The sequence below is a fragment of the Streptopelia decaocto genome, assembly GCF_964273445.1.
Source record: "Streptopelia decaocto genome assembly, chromosome: 4".
Classification (NCBI taxonomy): domain Eukaryota; kingdom Metazoa; phylum Chordata; class Aves; order Columbiformes; family Columbidae; genus Streptopelia; species Streptopelia decaocto.
The window spans coordinates 24,304,917-24,326,387 of record NC_138658.1 but is presented as its reverse complement, the minus strand read 5'-3'; the positions used below and the strand labels follow the sequence as shown (position 1 = coordinate 24,326,387).

Sequence of the window (21,471 nt, the reverse complement as noted above, 5' to 3'; positions counted from 1 at the left end):
GCGGGAGGAGGGGACACGGCGCAGGGCGGGCGGCCCGAGCGCATGCGCCGCGCCCGAGAGGGCGGGGCGGGGCGGCCGCTGGGGCTGCCTCGTGCGGGCGGTAGTGTCCCTGGGGTCAGCGCTGTCCCACCGGCCGCGGTGACAGAGCGTCTGTGGTGCACCCGCACAGCGGGGCTCTTGGGTTCGCTGCTCCTTCCACCACGGGCTTGTGACGTTACAGGAACCCAGCAGTTCTCTTTTTCTCCTCAAAGCCCGGGTACGAGAAGGAAGCGTTTGGGCTGTGTCTGACTACTATCCCATTTTTTTACTTCCCTTGGTGTTTCACTGAAACCACACCATAACTCACGGGACAGGAGTTTTGTGCTGCGAGGGCTTCACACGCTACAGCAGCTGTAGTTCTAGGGCCACCTTTTAAGATAGAGGCAAAATATAATAACACTAGGGGGGAGGCGGTTGCACATGAGGGTATTACTGCTGTGAAATGATGTGCTAGAAGAAAAAGGGGAGAAGCCGAGCTTCTCAGTAAAAACTGAAACACGCACTCTGTCACTATTTAACAGTGAGCCAGCAGAGTTATTTTAGCTCAGGTGGTTGGTGCTGATGGTGCAAAGCAGCTGCTGCAGCTCCGAGGGCAGGCTGGGATGCAGGGATGCTCTGGGCACACTTTCCTTTATCTTCTCAGGCAGAGGAGAACCCCAGAAGTCGTCAAGAGCTGGTGGCCGCAGGGGGTGGCTAATCCTTCTATCTCAGCTTCGCTTGCTTATCAAGTAGCGTTTGAGGATAGTTACTTTTCCTGCTACAGTTGACCTCTTTCTTTGACTATTTCCAACAAAGAGTGATTTTTTGTGAAAAATGTTTTCCAGATCAGTTTTAAACAAAACACAATTTGCACGTGAGTAAAGGCACAAGAGTGCTGCTGGAGCATGGGGTAGGCATTCATCCCAGGACAGTTTCACAGCAAAGGTAAGTCTGTTGGCTTGCTGTTTCCTCCATGTCTCTTGGTTTCTAGTGACTCTGCCTGTGGAACAATACGGGTAAGCCTTGGTTCTGTTGGCTGTTAGAACTGAATAAAGACCTTATTAAAGAAATACATGCCCTGAGAAGTACGGAGTCTTCTTAAATATCTGCCTTGCACAAAAGCAAGCACAGCCAGCCAACTGAAAATGTCCTCCGCCTCCAGCCACGCAGCTAAATAGCTCTGTAGTTTTTCCAGTTGCATACCACAGAATGGAAAGCTGGATTCTTGTGCTGGATGCCAAGTTTGCCTCTATAGAGCTGCATAATAATTCTAGGATTTCCTTTTTTTTCTTGAATGCAACACAGGAAAAGCAGGAGTTTTATAAATCCATGCTTATCTGAGAATGAGTGGCTGGAGGTTTACAGTTCCACATGGAATGCACATACACTACGTACAAAAATCTGCAACTAAATAACACTGCTATTTGAGCTGGCCTATTTGAAAAAGAACCAGAACACTATCCATGGGGAAACTGGCATAATATTTGTTATCTAAAGTATATTGCGGTTTATGGTTGTTATTCCTGCCGCCCCCACCCTGTCATGTATTTCACAGATGACCAAGATGGTGAAAATTGGGTAGCAAACAGCTGAAGTGATTATCTGATCTGCTGAACTGCCCAGAGCATGCTACTTAGGATCAATCCAAAACATTGCAGGTTTTGCATAAACACATTTCAGAAAATTCCAACTCAGCAATACCTTAGTGGCTATTTTTTCTGAATACAAAAAAACTAGCAATCCTCCCCAAATCCATCCATGTGTTTGAAGGGCACTAACCTGTATGTACCTGGCAGAGATGCTACTGACCATGAGCAGTTTCCAGAAGACTGTGGTGGGACGGACTGACCAATGTAGACAGAGCCCCTGGTCAGAGGATTAAGGGTGAGGCTAGCCAGCAGGCCTCCAGAACCACAGGCATGCAGCCAATGATCTGATGGGAACAACTTTGTCAGGCCTTTGCATTTTGCAGTTTTCTCCTTATTTTCTATTGCAGCATGCACTTTGATTCTTTGTTGGACTCATTGCTTGTACATCGTATGTCTGACTTCTTCACAGCACATTTCCCTTTGCCTGGAAGCTCCTATACTTCCCTAGATGGATTCTCTTCAAGATGGAACCTCAACACTTAAGAAGATACAGGAAATTTTACAGCCTATCTTCCTGACACAAGCACCAGGGGTTGGAGCAAGCTGGTTGCTCTGTTCTGTAAGGAAGTAGGAGGAATCAGTGGGCAGACTGCTATTCTAAATAAGAAACTAATGCCTTTGTGCTCTTATTTCTGTTTTTGAGAGTCATGATACTGCTTGTAATGTATTGTGGCTCTCATCCAAGGTCCCTGGAAATCACTGAAAAGGCTCCCATTGATTTCAGTAATAGTTTCATCAGGCCTACAACCCACAAAGGTGCTGTTGTATAGTTTTGCTGCTGCTGGGGGTTTCAGCACAAACAAACCCCTCCTGCCCTCAGATACGTATATCTACTAAGTCTTTGCAAGTAGTGATTTACATGTGTAATGTATAATCTCTAATGACAGGAAGAGGTTACCTTTTCCTGAATTGAGGCTGGATTTCTGGCGATTCACTGTGACTGCAGTGTATTCTGGGAAATGTTCTTCCTCTATTCTGTTAGTAAACATAAAATAAGTTATGTGATTTGGTTCTCTTAAAGACTTGAATTTAAAGCTATACTGGCTCATTGGGTTAGCAATTGTAGAATAAGAAAACATCTTCTAGAAAATGCAGTTAATATTTATATCATTACACTGGTCAGAAATTACATTTTAGGAAATGGAAATCTGATTCGTATCCTAATATCTTTAGTTAAGTTTATTCAGCCATCTCCTTAGCTTTGCAACAATAATTCAAGAACACAAAAGACCAGCCTGTGTTCTGTGATGCATGTTAGTAGTGAAAGGGACTTCAGACTCCCAGGCTTTGAATTGTATCTGAAGTTAGGCAGCATAGAGCCTGTTGAATGGGAAAGTTTGTAGCAGAATAATGATCATTTAAAATAACCTGCAACAAAAGAATAAAGCCAGGGTGGTTGTTAAGCTACTTGGTTGGTTGGCTTTAAGGGATCTGTAAGAACTTAAAACTTTACCTCCTTGCTGTAAAGGCTGACTTATTAAATGAGAAACACAAAAAATTAAAACATAGATTCTTAAAACTGGCCTTTATTGTCATGTATCTTTTTTGCTGCCTAATTTTAATACATCTTCTATCCAGGGTTAATGTTTACAAAATAAGAAATAGTTTCCAACTGTGCCCAGTCAGCTAAGTGATAGAGACTTTTTTATCAAGCAGAGATGCTTTGAGAACAGGATTGCTCTCTGAAAAACTAATTTAAATTTATTGCTTATTCCCTAATAGTAACAAAAACAAAAAACAAAACAAATGTAAAAAACAAAAACAAACAAACAAAACAAACAAAAAACCCCACCACAACAAAAAAGCATCAGATATATTACTAAAGAACCAACTGTGAAAGCTTAAATATCTGATTATTTGTCAATGTTATTCTGCAGGGGGAAAAAAGAAGTTCACTTGGTACAAAAGAGAAATGATGACCTGACAGCTCAGAGACAGGACATTAGCTTGGGTGAAAAGGATTTTGGCGTGTTGAGTGACCGTGGCTTTGTGTGCTAAGCTCAGCTAAATCTGTGTGTGTGCCAGATATGTATCCAGGGTGAAATCCCACAGGAGCATAAAAACCTACCTTGAGGAGGCTTCAGATAGAGACCAAACGTGAGGTAGTTGTATTATATCTTGCCAAGAAGGTGTCATGCACAGAGTATAAATTTGCACTGGGTCATCATCCAGAGATCCTCGAGTTAGCTGCTGAATGAAGAACAATCTCTTTCCCAAACACGTTACTACAGAGTTGCACTAAGGCAGCTGGACCGCCGCTGTGATCCAAGATAGCAGATAAGCATGGGACTGTGTATGCAAAGTATCTCTTTCTCAATGCATTTGAATGAGCACTGAGATAGCATGGTGTTGCACAGCACAGGCATTGTCTAAAACTGCTTTTACAGTTTTGAGGATTGTGCTTTAGGATTTGGTTGCCTAGGACTCATATTATGTGTTTAGGAACTTGAGAACTGTGCTCAATGTAACTGTGTATGGACTGTCCTAAGGTTCATGACTTCTGAGGCTGCAGATGTAAAGACCGTGTCGTGTGTGACAGGGCAAGATTCGAACAATCCGTGGGTTTAAAAATAACTACCTGAAAAATCTGTGCTGCTGTTTTCTTATAGATAGTCCTGGGGTATATGTGGACTTATGTCATCCTGCTGAAGGAGAATACACCTCTGTTTGGCACATGCTGCCATTCCTTCATTTTTATCTGTTTCTTGTTCCTGAGAAGAGAAAGTGTCAAGTGAGCTACAGTCGCTCCTGCCCCTATATCGATTACTGATTAACCCTAGAGATTAAGCACAAAATAACTCTTGTAGGGTCATGAATTCTTTATATAGAAAATGAACTTATAAACAGGGAGTATAAATTACTTCCATAAGGTGTTGCATTTTAAATTATCCTCAGCCACTCATTCCTGACGTTGCATCTGGGGGTTTCAGCACAGTTAACAGATATAAAGGGAATATTCTTTCCAAAGTATCTCTGTAGTCCTGTGCAGAGATACTCACTTGAATCTTGGGAGCAACCTAGCTGGTTTAGCTGTGATTGTGCCTCCATTAATTAGTGTGATTGGTTTTGCTCGTATGTTCTTTTTCCTTGTGAGGAATAAAGTTTAGCTCATGCTTAGTAGAATATTCTTATGGCACTTGTACTCATTTAAACTTCCTAAAATAAGAAACAGTTAGCAAATGTGTAATTTTAAACCAGCACAGTGAGATCTGGAGGTACCCTGTGGCCAATGTTAGCTGTGTGGCCCAGGGGAAGCTTGCCATGCAACAGCCTGTATGTATAAAATGCAGAGCCTTTGTGAAGCAGGATCTGCATCATATCCCAGAGTAAAGGTTTTCTTTTTCATACCAGAGCCATGGAAATCACATATTTTCTTTTGATGCATTAATAAAAAAAAAAAGTTTGTATTTGTATTTTCTCCTGTAAAATTGAACTTGACTCAATTTATCTTCCCCAAAATGTTTTACACATTTTTTTGCCTGAAAGTATTCATTAAATTCACAGGAACTGACATGTAGCTCTGAGTGACTTAAAAGGGTACTTCTAAGGAAATAATAAATTCATCTAAAATGTTTTATCTTTTTTTTTTTTGTCCTATATTACTTTGCTTGCTGTAAATCATCATGTAGCCTTCACTAGACAAGCTAATTAAAATCCCCTTGGAATTGTGCTTGTGTTTAAAAGGGCTCTCGATATTATTTTATGTCAGAGAGAGAGAGGAGGATGTAAGTGGAAATGTGCCATGTGAGCAAAGTGTTTAGCTGAGAAGGTAACACTGACAATGTCCGCGCAATATTAAAAACAGGTGTATTATATGATCTTCAAATTTTCACCTCTTTTAGAGTGCAGGTGTCAGTACTATAAGGTTCAAAGAACTTCTTATGTACTATATTCCAGGTCAGCAGCATTTCATCATCAAAGCTATATGGTCATTGAAAGATTGATGCAAGTTCCTGTTGAGTGTTGGTTTTGTGCTGTGGGGTTTTTTGTTGTTGTTTTGTTGTTGTTTGTCTGGTGTGGTTTTGTTTGTTTGGGTTTTTTTCCATTGGAGATTACCTTGTGATTAGCAAGCTGGTAGGCAATAGTAAACATGAGTGGAATATCTAAAAACACAAGCACTCTTGTCACTGGATTATTTTTGAGCAACGAGCATATCTTCCTGTTGCAGTATCTGTTTAACTAGAACATTTCTTGAAAAACCATTTCATTGTGACATTTTGGAAAACACTCAGCTACCAGCTGTGAACATTAATAAGCTGATAACATAGAGGGGAAATAGTTTGCATGAGAGCATGTTTACTCCTGCTAACACCTGGCTTGTTGGATAAATGTAGCCTTACTCATAGTCTAATAGAAGTTTTGTGGTAAGACTGTGGTCTGCTTAGTGGTGAGCTCATACTGTGCAGGTACAAAAACCAAGAGATGTGCTTGCCAAATGCAGAGTGAAAGAATCTGAAAGGTTTGAGGTACCAAAAATTTGTTTCAGAATGGAATTTGGCAAACATTTTGCAACCCTGTGAACAGCCAGTGATATCAGATGCTTAATTACAGAGGAGCAGTTGTAAAAAAAAAAAAAAAGGGTCAAAACCTTTTAATTGAACTGTTGGGTTCAGGAAGTTCTGTGCATTTAGAAATCCATTTTCTGAAATGCTGCCTAAAATTGCATATTATTATATTATTGTATGCATACTGGCATTACCTGCAAGCATTAAAATACAGGTATTGCCCCAGTCGTGAGGCTGGGGCCTCAGTGCTGTCTCAGTGTTAGGAGACAGAGGCAATAGAATATACAGCCACGATTTTCACTTTTAAGTGGCCTAGGTTTGTGACAAGAAACACAATTTGGGATGATTCTTCTAACATTTTGAGTACAATTCAAGGACTTTGGAAAAATGCAGCAGAGCCATTCTCCAAATAAGTATTCTTAGACTTTGCTAGAGGCTGCAGTGGTGTGGGGATCTTTAGTCCATTCTATTAGACTTGATGAGACTGAGATGAAGCCACCTAGAGACTTCCGAAAATTTTACTTATCACAATGAAGACGGTAATTATGACTACTAAGTACTGTTGTTAAATATTGTTGTTAAATGTGGATCTTTCCTCTGATAATCAGCCTCTCAAATTTCAGACCAGTCAGGTCTGCATATATAGTGGTCAAAAAGAAAATATCACAGCTGCTCCTTTGTTTGTTGATTTGGATGGTGTCCTTGGAAGGCTTCCATGTCTGAAAACTTCTACTTCTCTTGCACAACAGATGGTCTCACCCACACTGCCTGCCCAGCAACACCTGGAGACATGCTGTCCCCGCACAGTGTCAGAGCATCTGCTGCCAGACACAGTTACAGGCCAGAGCTATGCCAGGAAGCCTGCTAACACTTGGTCAGCATGGATGCCTGCAGAACAGTGCACGAGTGTGGTGTCTGGCCCACGTAGCTTACAAATACAGCTATAGGCTTTGTGATATAAATAGTTTTCTTTCTTTATTGCCATACTGGGGAACAGAGCCTCTGTCAGCTAGCAGTGTACACAAGCCAGTAGCATCTGCATGCTGGGTGCAGCAATTCAAAGAACACATAGTGCACCTGGTACATAAACTCTCCGGGGTTCTCACACCCTTGTGCTTCTGGAAGTGAAACAGCTGCAGGAGCTGGGGAAGGAGCTCCACAGACCTTTAGCCAGTCTCCTGGTCGTTTGGCTGCAGTTACTCATCCTGTCTGTGGGAGACTGGGTCAATCCAGCAGAGAGATTCAGAGCTAGGCACTTCTTGCTTTTCTCTTGGAACTTTGTTTTGTGCTTAATTAACACATCAATGGTTGGGCCAGGCCCTAATTACACGGCTCAGCAGTGCTGTCATTTTCCTGGCACAGGCTCCAGACAGTGCTGTAGCTGAGATGGGAGAGGCACGGAGGGCAGAGAAGCGCTGATTCCAAGAGACACCTCAGAGGGAGGCAGAACACGAGACAAGAGTCACCAACCTGCCTCCTAAAGAGTCCTAAGCCAGGGTGTGAGGTACAACTCTTTAGATTTGGGGTTTAGCTGTAGGCGGCTGTCCTGGTTTTGTTAAAAAACAAGTTTCTCTTCTAGTGAATTTTGCCTGTCAGCTAAAGCCTTCATATTAACTGCATTTTCCTGGAAAACCAGATACATGTTTTGGTAAACATAGCAATGGAATGCGAAGTTATTGATAAGCATGGATGGACATCTTGCAAGAGGGGCAACGAGAAACAGGTGACCAAGAAACTGACCAACTGTGTATAACATTCCATTCACATTAATACTTCATATAAAAGTGGGAGATCATGAGGATCTCGTCCCTTTTTCCTTCTTTTTCCCTTCTGCTTATGGCTGACATTAGAAGAGGACCTTGCTAGTCATCCCTGCGAACTGAGGCCTAGTGAGAGACTGAATCCAGCTCCGGTTGGCTGCAGAGTCTAGTCCAGGACTTTGGGTGCTGGCTCTGCAGTTGCTGAGACTTTCAAGATTGGTTTTGTATATTTAGTATTATTTTCTCTATTCTTATTAGTAGCATTAGTAAAACATTGTTAATTTTTCCAACTCTCTTCTCTCTGTCCTTCTTTTCCTTCCATCGCCTGTCCTCAGTGGGAAGGGGGGGAGAGGGAGGGACAAAAGGGGGAAGGGGGTGGGCGGGAGGAGGCTAACAATACATCTGCCAGGGTTTTATTGTCACTCGGCAATCTAAACCCTCAACAGCGGCTGTATGAGTCTTGCTCATAGAGGCTCCTGCTAGGCACCTGTAATGACCAGACTTTGGGATAAGTTTCTCTTGTGGCCAGGAAGAGACTAAAGAGTCCAAGAGGTTTGATGGTTCAGTTCTGACACTGGTGTTCAGGAGATGAAGGTTTAAATCCTTGCTTTTCTGTCAGTTTATTTATGCCAAGCAGATGACTTGAAGTCTTGGGCAATATGGGGAAGAGCAAGTGGCTCTCAAGTCTGCCCTCTTAGCAAGAGCTGAATATGTAGCCTAAATATAAGCTGGAGCAGCACAAAACAAAGAACTTACTTCACATTAGACACAAGATATTAAATCATGGTTCTCAGATTTGAGTGATGCCTCTGAGGCAGGGAAAACAGATTTACAAAATTCATGGAACAGACATGCAAACTGGCCTCCTTTATCCTTCGGGATTCAAAACATGCTTCTCAGATATTCTGGGGTTTGAAGGGTCTTGGTTTTAAATACAATCCATGTCTAAATATTCTTTAACTGGCTTGTAAAGTTTATTTTTATTATGATAATTTTTTTCACCCTGGATTTTTCAAACCCCTTCTTTATTTTCCTTTCTCAGCTCCAGGAATCTTGCACTGTGAAGCCAAACTTCCCAAGCTGACAACTTGTGCTTTAACACACCCTGAATGTCTCATTACATTAATGTTACATGAGTAAAAAGGAAACTATTTTTGTGCCATTTAGGCTGTTGGCAGCACAAACTTCTATGTGCTGCCACATAAGAGCGAGCAGAGCTGGATGATGAGTGCTCTCCCTTTATTGAAGAACCTTGGTTTCCCCAATAACATGAAATGCTCAAGTGAGCAGGATGGGTTCTGCTGGAAGCCACCCATTTCTAGCTCTGCCAAAGATGGCCACATGTTCAGGCCACTCTTGAGTGGCTGCAAGCCAGACACGCCTGGTACGGGTGGGACTTGTGCACATAGGCCAAAGGCGGTCTGTGCTCTGCAGAGGTCTTTGACCTGTGTTTCATCAGGTACTGTTCTCCTGTACCACAGGCCAAAGACCTTTGGGGGTTTAACCTCCTGGTTGAGGTGGGTCCCATTAGAGCAGGCGGCTCACTTGTGGTAAGGAGCTGTGAGAAGGCTCATCTGGAGCCTTCCCCTCTGCACCCTCTGCCCTGGCACCTGGATTTAAGCCCTGGCCTTGCATGGGCTGAGCTGTTGGGTGCCATGCCTGGCCCTGTACCTTGCTGATCCTGAGGTGACTTCCTGGTGTGAGCTGGGACTCATCTCGTTCCTGCAGACTCAGCCAGCATTGTGGTACCTGCTCTGCCATCCTCACTCAGGAGCGGTGGTGCAGCCCCACTGGTGCAATACCTGCCTTGCTGACACCCGTGGCACCTGGTGTGCCTCCTCCTGCTGAGCATTCCTGCTCTGCTGCTCCCCTGCACCTGGAAGGGGCAGAGCAGAGGTGGGAAGGTAAAGCCCAGGAGCACACAGGGATGTTGTTGCTGCAGCATCTTCTCCAGGCAGCATGACAGTGTTTCAGAGGAACAGAATATAGTCTGGTGCATATGTGTTTGAAGATACAGAAAGAAAAGAGATATGTGGATATGTCATCTGCTGTCTGTATGGTTGTATGTTTGTCCTGTGATTAATGTGTTAATTAGCTGAGATGGAGACAGATTCAGGAGTTTCCAGCTCTCCCGTTCTGGCCAGTTTTGTGTTGTACACAGGTGCAGAATGTCTGTGGACTTCAACTTAATCTTGCCTGCCACATGTGAATGAAGGCTTTCCTGGCTCAGTTTAACCTTGCTCTTTTCTTTAATAAACGAGACTGACTTACGAATACTGAAGCAGACAGGCTGCAGAATTTTCATTAAGTTGGATTATTTGCCTTGTAAGGAGAAAAATATCCCAACTTGGTGTGTGTTCTCATGAAACAAATAATATTTTCTAGCATTCATGAAATGCAGGAGGGGACCCAGCAATTATGCTGTTTTCGCATGAAGGTGTTTTAAAGGTATCTGGGAATTGCAGACAAGAAATGTGAGAAATGGTACAGGGAAAGGGTGTATTACTTGATACTGTACCTTAAATGCACCGCTAAGAACTGGTTATGACTTTCACTGCCAAGAGACAACTTTGGGTTAGAGAACTGTATTTATTCAGAATAAGGCATGTTGGTGGTGCTAATGCATAACTGATAATTGGTGTAATTAGGTATTGCAGAACATAAAAGACTGTATTATTTCAAGCAATCACTACAAAGGCACATGATATTCAGTGATCATTAGAGCATATTTTAAATTTAAAAAGATAGGTGAAACAGGCCACCCACCTTCTCTATGAGTTGTGCTTCTTGCAAGATACTTTAGCTCAGGGATGAGTCCAGATTAACATATTCTCAGGCAAGCCCTTTGCACTCAGGTAAGCAGCTGTGCTGTCCCAAAGACAGGCTTTGTGGGAGTTCCTGTCTGCCTCAGCACTAGGAGGTAAAGCCAGTGTGATGTACAGCCAAAGTAGCACTTTAGGCTTCAAGAGCTGCTTTGTTAATGCTCCCTGTTATGCAGGTACGTCCCTGCTGCAGGTATGGGATAAACCCTTAGGTGTGCTTGGAAATGGTGACCCGGAAGCATCTGTCTTAGTCCTGCATAAAGCCAGCTGAACTATGCTCAGCATATGCTCTGTTTTTGCTTGTGCCACTAGGAAATGTGAATCAATTTTTGCTTTTCACTGAGTGCTTCTCTGCCCAACAACTGCATCAAACTTGATTTCGGTCATCTTCATCAGAGCCTTCAGGGCACGTTCTGGAAACAACCTGGAAGAGAAAATAATGTGAAAGTACATGTGGGATAAGAAACTTAACTTATGGGAAAAAGTGGCACAGCAGGTGAGAGAGGAGCTGGTCTGGGAGCAGAAGCGTGCACACACACAGACTGAGACCAAGACTTAAACCAGGTGTTATTTCAAAAGAATATGCGGCCTGCATCAATTTCTGACTAATTTTAACTTCAATCTCACCCATGTCCTTTTATGACAATTCCAGGACAGGTATGTACTGGACATGAGTTAGGTTGCAATATTGCTGCAGGATCCAGGACGTTTTAATATTGAACAGAGGTGTGTTCATTTGCTTTCTCTTTGCCTTCAAAAACATCTTTGGTTAATTTGGGAAATTTGAGGGAAAAAACAAATAAAAACAAACACCTTTGCACTGCCTCATTAAAATAAATTTGGGGTTAGACCCAAGTTTGCTGGCTTACACAAACAAGATATTACTAGGAGTTTCATGAAGTACTGTAGAACTTAACTGAGAACCTAATTTAGTTGTTCTGATGTGAATTCCAGGTTTGAAATCTGAGCTCTGGTGAAAATGCCTCCTCAGCAGAGCAGCTACACTGGATATTAAAGACGTGAGAAGACCAATTTTGCTTTACATGGCAGAGAGAAGCAGTGTAGCCCTTCTGAAGTAACTTTGCCCAGTCACTCTGAATTCGATCTTTGGTGCTGACATGAAGAAACCAACACGAACAAGCAGCAGGCTCTCAGCTCTTTCTGGAGCTACACTGGGACTGCTGGCTCAGACAAGATGTTTTTGCAAGCCCAAGAGAAACGGCCAGCTGTGCAAAACAAGTGTTTTCTTGTTCTCCCTCTCCCTCCCTGTCACCCTGTAGAGTGGTTGAGTTCTCCACTGAGCTGCAGAAAGTGGATCACAACCACCTACAAGAGGACTCAAAAAATCTTTATGTGTATGATGTCTACTGCTGCCATTAGAAAGAATGTCTGGGGTGTTTGATTACCTTGTTATGTGTTCTAAAATACAACTTAATCTAGAATCAGATGTTACATATTTGATAGTTGTACACTCAGCAGGTTATCTTTGATTTATGTGGTGTTCAGTGTATGGTGGTGTTTATTTGTTTTCTTTTTTCTACTTACCTTTCAAGAAGTAAACCAATGCCTTGATGTGATGGAACAAAAACCATTTTCTTGTTGGTCAGTATTCCTTCCATCAGGGCCTCTACAACTTCTTCAACCTCCAAAATCTTTCCAAGCCTGTAAAGGAAAGCACATCTGTAAGAGCTGCAGTGGTAAAATGGGAGTGGTATTACCTGACGTAGGATGTTTCACATATGCACAAACTTAAGTAGTTCAAATGCAACTATGATGTGGGTGAAATGACACTGATTTTCTCTAGCCAACTCTATTTGCCTTTTTCATATAGTCAGTGGGAATACAAGCCCTAAACCTGAGGCTAATCTGTGATGGTCAGATGCCATGAAGGAAAAGTAAGACACAGTTTGGATAGTTACCTTGTGGTGGGGTTTTTGACAAATCCTGTGTTTATGAACACCGGGCAAAGACATGTGGTTTTTATTCCATCCTTTCCCAGGGTAGACAGCTCCTCTGTCAGAGCTTTATGAAATCCAACTGCAGCAAACTTGCTTGAGCTGCAGGGGAGGAAAAGCACAGATGAGAAGACAGGAATACTATTTCTAACTTTCTACAAGTGGAGATCATCTGAAAAATCACCCAGTACTGACTGGGAGGGGAAAAAACGTAACCCAGCTGAGAGAGAGGGCAGGGAGTGATTCTAATATGGTTTCTTGCACAACACGGGAGCATCTTGTGACACTCACAGGTGAGTTTTGAAATAGAGGATCATTATCCATGCAAAATTGAGGAAGTTAATGCCACGGAAATTGGTGCAGGCCAAGAGTATAAATCACCTCCAAAAGAACATAAAACTATTGAATCAGTTTACTGACTGCTCTTGATATGGACAATGTAATCCAGGTAAAATCCTTGGCTCAGGAGTTCTCATATTGCAGCAGTGAACAACTGTCTACGAACAAGCGTACCCATGGGAAGATTGCTCTGCATGGAGCTGCTGTCATAGGGGCTAGATCTGTTGCAGGACAATATGCAGTCTCATAGTTTCTCTGTTCGTGGACTGTGATTTTTCTAGGTGTGTTTCAAGGGCTTCTAGTAGAAATAGGCAATGCATCGACCTCTCAGGTGTATCAGTCAGAGTGCTCACATAACACAGGAAGTATTATCATGTTTTTACCTTCAGAAAGGTAAGTTTACAATCAAAAATCAGTTTTATCTCATGATAATAGAAATATATCTATACACTGCAGTCATTGTTACAACGGTAGAAAGATCAAAGCTACCCATTGGGAGTTTACTTGACGACACGACACTACCTCACACCAGATCTACTTTCTAAGAAGGAGAAGGGGATACCTTTTTTTTTGTGAAGCAAAAGTCTGGATCAGTGAGACACAGAAAAAAAATAGCAGCTTTTCTTAGTTGATGTGTCACATTCCTATTCCTTCATACAAGTATTGCTCCTGATTCAGTCAGTGCTAATAAGCAAATTGGTGGGAACCTCCAGGCATCCTTAAGTCCTGGTTGTTGTGTTTTTTTCCTCCAAAGCACCATCTTTTGGGTGTACCATGTTCAGTGGGATGATTATTTCAGTTACTTTGCACTGGCTGATAGAGTAGTCACAAATGAAAATAAAGAGAGCCGGTGTGAAAATCACTTACCAATAAGTCACCATGAAAGACAACACAAAATGACCTGCTGCCGAAGCCACTGTGACAATGTGACCATGGTTGGTTTTCATCATGGCTGGCAGGAAAGCTCTTGTGGTCTTGAAAGTCATTTCAACCAAGAAGCAGAAATGAGGAGGGGAAAGAGATATTAGGCATATTCAATGATGACCCCAACTATTGTTAATTGATTAATGCTGTCGCTAATGCTATGTGCTGCACAGTACCTCAGATTCTCCTATGCTGCTTTTTAGGGTTCAGGTGTCAGCGACAAGGCCACCAGTGTTTCACCCCAGCACATACAAGAAAAAGCTCATCAATCTGCAGCATCTCTCTTTTTCTGCCACAAACAGCATGCCCTTAACAGCTGAAAGAAGAGCCCTGATACATCTGTGACTGAGACCAACCCAAGCTACAGATGAGGCTGTCACAGGTAAGCTCATGCAAAGAAAAGAAAGACTTAAAACTGTGCCAGGCTCAGATCAGTAAGAGGTTAATCAAGTTTCCCAACAGTCAGTCTCACTGGGTACCCCTGTACCCCAGCTACACACATCAGAAAGATGCTTTTCTAATTCACTCGTAGCTGAAAATAGTTGTTAGTCTAAATATGCCTCCTCAGCAACATTGCCCAAAGAACATAGGCATGAAGATGGTGCTGGACCTTACCCACATGTGAGCAAGAATGTTGACCTCAAACATTCTTTCAATCTGGTGGTCCTGAGTTGAGAGCAGGTCAGCACATGTAATCACACCAGCATTATTCACCAGGATGGAGACATCCCCTATGTCCTTTTTCACCTTTAGGACAGAAGAAACCCAGAAAGGTGTGTGTCATTCATTACCCAAACAATGCAAGGCTGTGGAAGATGAGTGACAATTAATTGAATTCTTAATGTTGTTTCTTTAGGGAGAAGAAGATGGTGCCACATTTCCACTGTGATAGGAACTGTGCAGTGGTATTGGGAAATCTGGTGATCTGATGCTTTTTGCTAATTACTGTCAGTATTTATAGCCTTCCACACATCACTCACAGACACAGTATGCTCTGCTTAGTGACTATTGGGACTCTGGACATACAGGCTGTTTTGAGGGAGCTGAACCATATTCTTTACAATAAAAGGTTTCAACTGTCCTCAGTGTTGTCTGTGTGCTGCTTGGGAAACTAAGAGGCAGAAGTTCCTTGGCGGTGGGAATTCTAAAGAGCCAACTTGGCAAAGGGGTGTGATATGCCAGAGCTTTTCAAAAGATGATGAGAGTGGCTGTGGTATCAGAAGTGCCACTTTCCGCTGTGTCCTGAAAGCAGCAAAAAGTGGGAGAGGATTCCAAGGGCTGGCATGATTTGTGTACGATACCACTTCTCTTGTTTTCCTGACCTCTCTGAAACTCAAGCGCCTCTGGGTAAGCCTTTGGGTGTGCTCCGGCTCCCCTACCTTCTCTGCAGTGCTGTAGATTTCCTCCCTTTTGCTGCAGTCCACCACGAAGGCTTGCACAGTGGCTCCCAGCCTTTCACACTCTGCTGCCGTCTCCTCAAGGCCATGCTGTCAGAGGCGGAAAAGAAAGACTTATATGCATAACTGTTGTATCCTGCCTCTGTGTTGCCGCTTGGGCACTGCAGCAGACAAGGTAGAGGCTGGAGATTTCCTAGGAGAACAGCATTTGATGTGCACAGAACAGAAGCGCCACTCAGCCCCAGCAGCTGCTTAAGGCTGGTGGCCCCAGGAACGAGGCCTTTGCCAAGACAGTTTTCTTCTAAGCTGCATCAGGGAAGCCCACGCCTAAAACCCCCTCCCTTGGCCATGTATTTCAGTGCCTGCTTCTACCCACCCTTACAATACATTTCCCAGCACCACAGCTAGGGTTTGCCCAAACCTTCTTCCCCATTCCAGTGAACATGGACAACACTCTGCTTGGCAGCAGCCCTTGCACATCAAGAGACAGGAGCCATATCTCCTCACACCCCACCACAGCTTGGCCTTAGCTGCAATGGGTAGCATGAAGAGACACTGAAAGTATTACACAATATCCTCCCTATTTGCACAGCTCCTTACATGAAGCTTTTCTTGGTTTGTTTAGGGATTGGTATTGGTAGGTTTTTTATTTGCACACTCAGGATTACACAATAAACTCCTCTGCAGTTTTTGATCTGTTCTACCAGAAACCGTTCTTTTGCACTGCTGTCCAGTCTCTCCCTGCCCCCCTAAGGCAAATTGCTCCTATACACAGTACTTTGATCTGTCCGTCCTCTTCTTGCCAAGATCGTTTTGAGCTCTAGTCAAATTATCAGCAAGGAGAGTTTGAGCTGCTGCAAACATTTATCAAGGACCTGTCCAGGCAGGTAACTGTGCCAGAGGGCAGCACGGATCACACACAGCACAAAACAATGATGGCCGCCTGTATCAGTAAAGAGACACGTCTTCCAGCGATGTACACGTAACATGTGAGGTATGAGAGACAGCGAGCAGAAGGCAAAACAGCTTCTCTGTAGCAACAGGCTTCTAGTCTCAGTGTGCAGCCTTCTGCAACCTTAGGCAGCAGTTCCACCAGCAGATTGCTGAGCGCTCCATTTCCCTCCTGCAGCTACTCTTTGAGGTGCTGTGCATTCTGCCTTGCTCATCAGCACCGAGTAACTGTGGGATCCAGACACCCACGTCCTCCAGTGCAAGTGGGGCAAAACCTTCTACTCACACTCAGTGACCCAGTCACCTGTGAGCAGGTGTGGAAGGAGACAATCAGATACAGTGTGAATGCAGCCTCTCTTCCACTGTTACAAACCCAGTGGCCTCAGGGATGAGCGAGTCAAGATACAAATTGTACCATTACCTTATTGATGTCCCACAGAACCAGCCTGCTCTGGCGCTTGGCAAACTCGAAGGCGGTCGCTCTCCCTACGCCGTGGCCAGCACCCGTGATGAGAACGAGCTCTCCACTGACAGACTTTCTCTTGACGGGAATAAAAAGCTTCACAAAAGCCTCTAAGTAAGAGTAGATGAGCAGACCCAAAAAGAGGAGAAGCTCCAGAAGCGGATTCATTGTTTTTCTGAAGTCCTTTGATTGCCTGAGCTCTGATCTCTCTTGACAAGGACGTGGGCTCTTGATTTACCAGCAGCCGGACCCGTTCCACCCCTGGGCGGCAGCAGCAGCCGGGTGTAACTCGTGACGGGAGCCGGTGTAACACAGAATCCGCGGTTTTCGTGTCGCCGTCCCGATCCCCGTTCCAGGCGAGGGAAGGGGATCGGCAAGAAGGCAGAAGTGTACCCTGGACCCTGCACGGGGCGAGGCCAGCACGGGAAGCCCGGGGCGGGACTCCGTGACGGGTGAAGCGCGGCTCAGCCCTTGCGGGAAACTCAGGCACCGCCCCCGCCAGGGGGCGCCGCACGCCTGAGCACGCACTATCGTCCTGTCAGTCAGGGGCCACGGCCCCTGCGGGCCCCGCCCCCTCGCCGCGGCCCTCCCCGAGCCGCCCGGCCCGGCCCCGGCTCCCCTCGCCGTGCGGGGCTCCGTGAAACGCGGAGCCGCGGTTGCCGAGGCCGGGCCGCGAGTGGAACGCGAGGGTCTGTGGCCGTTAACTGTCCAGCCTGCCGCGCGCCTGGTCCCACCTGCCGGCGGCGCGGCCACCAGTGAGAGGGCGGGAATCGAGGTGGGGCGTGGCCAAGGGAAGGGAAAGCCGGTGGGCTGGAGACGCTCGCGATTGGTGGCGCTTTGTCCAATGACATGTGAGCTTGTCAGTCCCGGCAGATAGCGGGTTCACTCGGGCGGTTCCGGCGGTTCTGTGTCCGGGGCTCGGGAGGGGCCTGCGGCTGTGAGCGGGCTGCGGCTGTGAGCGGGCTGCTGCTCCGCTCGCCCAGTGCCGCACTCACTGCATCTTTGTTTATGGTGGTGCTGGGTGCGCGGCTGGGAGGTGCTGCAGGCTGCACGTATGTGCTGCTCCAGTAGCAGCGCTTACCCGTGTGTTCCGGGCCAGTACTGATGCAGCTGCAGTCGGTCGGATGCTGCACATCGCTGTCCAAGGAGCTGTTACTGGCAGCGTGGCTGTGCGAGTGTGGCTCTGGTTGTTCCGCTCCTCCTTTTGTGTCCAGAAGCAGCAAAGAATGTTCCTGTTGTTGTTTGCTGCCGGTGGAAGAGGGATGGAAGTGGCAATAAAATCGCTCATCTAGTCCAGAGTATGGTGCTGGTGCATAGAATATATTAAGGGCCAGTCAAAGGGGAGTAATAACAAGAGGTTTGAGGAGGAGGCCTTGAACTCCTTGCAAAAATTCCCTGAGGAGAAAGCAGAATTGGAGAAGCAGCTCCACAAGCTGTGCGCTTTGTGGTGAGCTCTGTCTCCTGTGGCATCTTCTTGTGCTGTGCCTGTAACTGCAGCTGTTTGGAAGCTGAAGAAGTGTGACTGAAATAAGCTGTCATGCTGGGGTTGTCATGATGTAGGAGACAGAAGGGACTGTTGGAAGCTCTGTAAGGGTGAATGTGTTGCAGGGAAAGGAAAAAAATCTTTTTGATTGCATCTTGTTTCCTCCTGTGATACTAAGCTTGCTTTGGTTTGGGGCCTTAGGTGTACAGAGGTGTGGATGACCCTCAGAACACAGATAACACCTGGATGGAGACAGGCTGTGAACTATCATGACAAAAACAGTGTGTATCTCCACGTGTGCACTTAGTTGCCTTTTACTATTGAATATCATGGCGTAAATTTGACCTGTAGATGGAGAGTGTATAAAGCTGCATTAAAAACTGCGAGCAATACCCTTGACTGTTCAGGCTAAAGTACCTTGTTTTGATAGCCAAGCACAAGGTGTCCCAAGAACAGGAACTGCTTTGGGTCAGTCTAGGGCAGGGACCCCTGCCCCCATGAGTGTCCCCTGAACTCTATTGTAATTTTGTCTCATATCCTGCCCAGTTGCTCAGTCTTATGATTCTGTGAGCAATTTTCTTCACAGTGAGTCCAAGTCCTGACTTCCTTTGAATACCTGTGTGTTGTCAGCAGATTTTGTCACCTGCCTTCCTCTTCCAGGTCAGTCAAGGTAAGCTGAAGAGCACAAGTCCTTTCAACTCTTGGGTCTCCACAGGTGAGCTCTTGGCTGTCTGTTGGCTCTTATTCTGTCTTCCTTCCATCTTATACTATGGCTGCTCAGTTTCCTCAATTCTTTTGGAGAAAGGCATTGACTACATAAATTGGGTCCTTGTTGTCTAATTGAGTCTAAATTGCACAACTCATACCTGGACTTGTTTGTGTGTAATGGAATATCTAGGACTTTCAGCAGTACAAGAATCCTTACAGGAAACTGGAGAAAACTTGTTTGAGATGGTTCATCTAACTGTAACAATATAACTGCATGATTTTATTTTGAAAAAGATTGATAACCTTAACTCCTTTGCTTGTCGGTTAGAAATCCTAGATATATCCAGATCATGTTCATAATTTTACTTGCTATTTTTGAGCCACTTGGGGAAGAGTGAAGGTAGTATGAATATCTGTCCTCTGACCAAAATCAGTCTCCAGTGAAGATTAGAGTTATTGAAAAGGACTTTTTTTTCTTTTTTTCTTTTTTTTTTTTTTTTTTGTCCTGGTGGTTTGGCTGCAGCATTGATTATTTAGTCTGTGGGAGACTGGGTCAACTTCGGCAGAGAGATTCAGAGCTAGGCACTTACTACTTTTCTCTTGGAACTGTGTTCTGTTCTTAATTAACACATCAATGGTTGGGCCAGGCCCTAATTACATGGCTCAGCAGTGCTGTCATTTTCCTGGCACAGGCTCCTGTCAGTGCTGTAGCTGAGACAAAAGAGACAGGGAGGGCAGAGAAGCGCTGATTCCAAGAGACACCTCAGAGGGAGGCAGAACACGAGACCAGAGTCACCAACCTGCCTCCTAAAGAGTCCTAAGTCAGGATGTGAGGTACCACTCTACAAATTTGAGGTTTAGCTGTAGGTGGCTGTATGAATCTTGCTCATAGAGGCTCCTGCTAGGCACCCGTAATGACCAGACTTTGGGACAAGATTCTATTGTGCCTAGGAAGGGATTGAGGAGTCCAGGAGGCTTGATGGTTCTGTTCTGTCACTAGTGTTCAGGAGATGGTTTAAATCCTTGCTTTTCTGTTTGTTTATTTATGCCAAGCAGAGGATGTGCAGCCATAGGAGACACAGAGAGGAACTGCAGCCATGTACAGAGTAGCGCACAAGTTGCGTTTCCTCATGATTCCCCTGGGCTCTGAGAGACTGGGTGAGATCTGGCAAAGTGGGAGTGAACACAGTCTCTCTTCCTTAGGTGACAGTGTGCTGAGAAACAGGCTCTGCAGGAAGGTGCTGTCTGTCATCCCCTAGATGGATTTTTTGTCTTCCAATTTAATGTTGTCATTGGAATGTGAGAGATGCTCAGGGCTGGTGGGAATAGCAGGCCAGGAGACACCAAATCTTCTTGTCTTACTGGAGCCAGTCCTTCCCCTGTCTGAGAAAAGGATCTCCTCATCAGGATGTCTATATTGGGGTGTTCTTTGGACTTTTCTTTGGACTCATTGGACTGTACTGTACGAAAAGGGCTTCCTTTGGGCAAGGGTTCAAGCCATGAAATGGCAGAAAGTTGGAGGGTGTGTACCAGGAGAGGTCAAGCTGGGTGGAAAGTTAAGAATGTTTGGCAGCAATGCAAGAGAAAACTATCAAATACCCACAGATAAGTGAAGTACTGAATTACCCTTTAGGCTCCAGAATTTACAACAATCATTTTGGCCAGTATGGGACTCTCTCTGATAGGGCTTTTGAAGCATCTGTATATTTAGAACCTTTACCTCCTCACTAGGTAAAAATAGGTGGAAATGAACTTAATGAAAAAGCCAAACAGATGTGCTCTGGCTCCAAGTGTCTTACGTGTGTGATAAGACTGTCATCTTGGCAAGAAGGCAATGTGCAGCTCAAAAAAAAGCTGGGCCAGCACAAAACACACAATTGAGCTTTGGTTTTAAATACAAACCATGTCTAAGTATGCTTTAATTGGCTTGTAACATTTTTTGATGCCCTGAATTTTGAACCCCTACTTTCTTTTCCTTTCTCAGCTTCAGGAATCTTGCACTGTGAAGCCAGACTTCCCAAGCTGACAACTTGTGCTTTAACACACTCTGAATGTCTTGTTATCTGAATGTGTAACCATTTTTGTGCCACTTAGGTTGTTGGCAGAAGAGACTTCTACCTCTTGTTAACTGAGAACAGGCAGAGCTAGATGATGAGGGCTCTGCCTTTTCTGAAGAACCTCAGTTTCCCCAATAACATGAAATGCTCAAGTGAGCAGGATGGGTTCTGCTGGAAGCCACCCATTTCTAGCTGTGCCAAAGATGACCACGTGTTCAGGCCACTCTTGAGTGGCTGCAAGCCAGACACGCCTGGTATGGGTGGGACTTGTGCACATAGGCCAAAGGCGGTCTGTGCTCTGCAGAGGTCTTTGACCTGTGTTTCATCAGGTACTGTTCTCCTGTACCACAGGCCAAAGACCTTTGGGGGTTTAACCTCCTGGTTGAGGTGGGTCCCATTAGAGCAGGCAGCTCACTTGTGGTGAGGAGCTGTGAGAAGGC

General features: G+C 44.9%; 1 protein-coding gene across 1 annotated transcript; it reads right to left on the bottom strand.

Annotated features, from left to right (window-relative positions):
• Positions 1-10,488: 10,488 nt before the first annotated feature.
• LOC309438621 (estradiol 17-beta-dehydrogenase 11-like) lies at positions 10,489-17,561 on the bottom strand. The gene is made up of 7 exons (XM_082050268.1): positions 16,742-17,561; positions 15,352-15,459; positions 14,588-14,719; positions 13,916-14,022; positions 12,674-12,811; positions 12,300-12,416; positions 10,489-11,178 (listed from the first exon to the last, which is right to left on the bottom strand). The coding sequence occupies exons 1-7, from the start codon at positions 16,949-16,951 to the stop codon at positions 11,091-11,093; spliced, it is 900 nt and encodes a 299-aa protein (XP_081906394.1). The 5' UTR covers positions 16,952-17,561; the 3' UTR covers positions 10,489-11,090.
• Positions 17,562-21,471: the final 3,910 nt, after the last annotated feature.

Excerpts from the sequence above, each read along its gene's own strand:
- LOC309438621 (XM_082050268.1), bottom strand. The coding sequence starts at position 16,951 with ATGAATCCGCTTCTGGAGCTTCTCCTCTTTTTGGGTCTGCTCATCTAC. Across the intron at positions 12,812-13,915 it reads TCTTTCATGGTGACTTATTG|CTCAAGCAAGTTTGCTGCAG; the intron begins GTAAGTGATTTT and ends CCTCCCCTGCAG. Across the intron at positions 12,417-12,673 it reads GTCAAAAACCCCACCACAAG|GCTTGGAAAGATTTTGGAGG; the intron begins GTAACTATCCAA and ends TTTCCTTTACAG.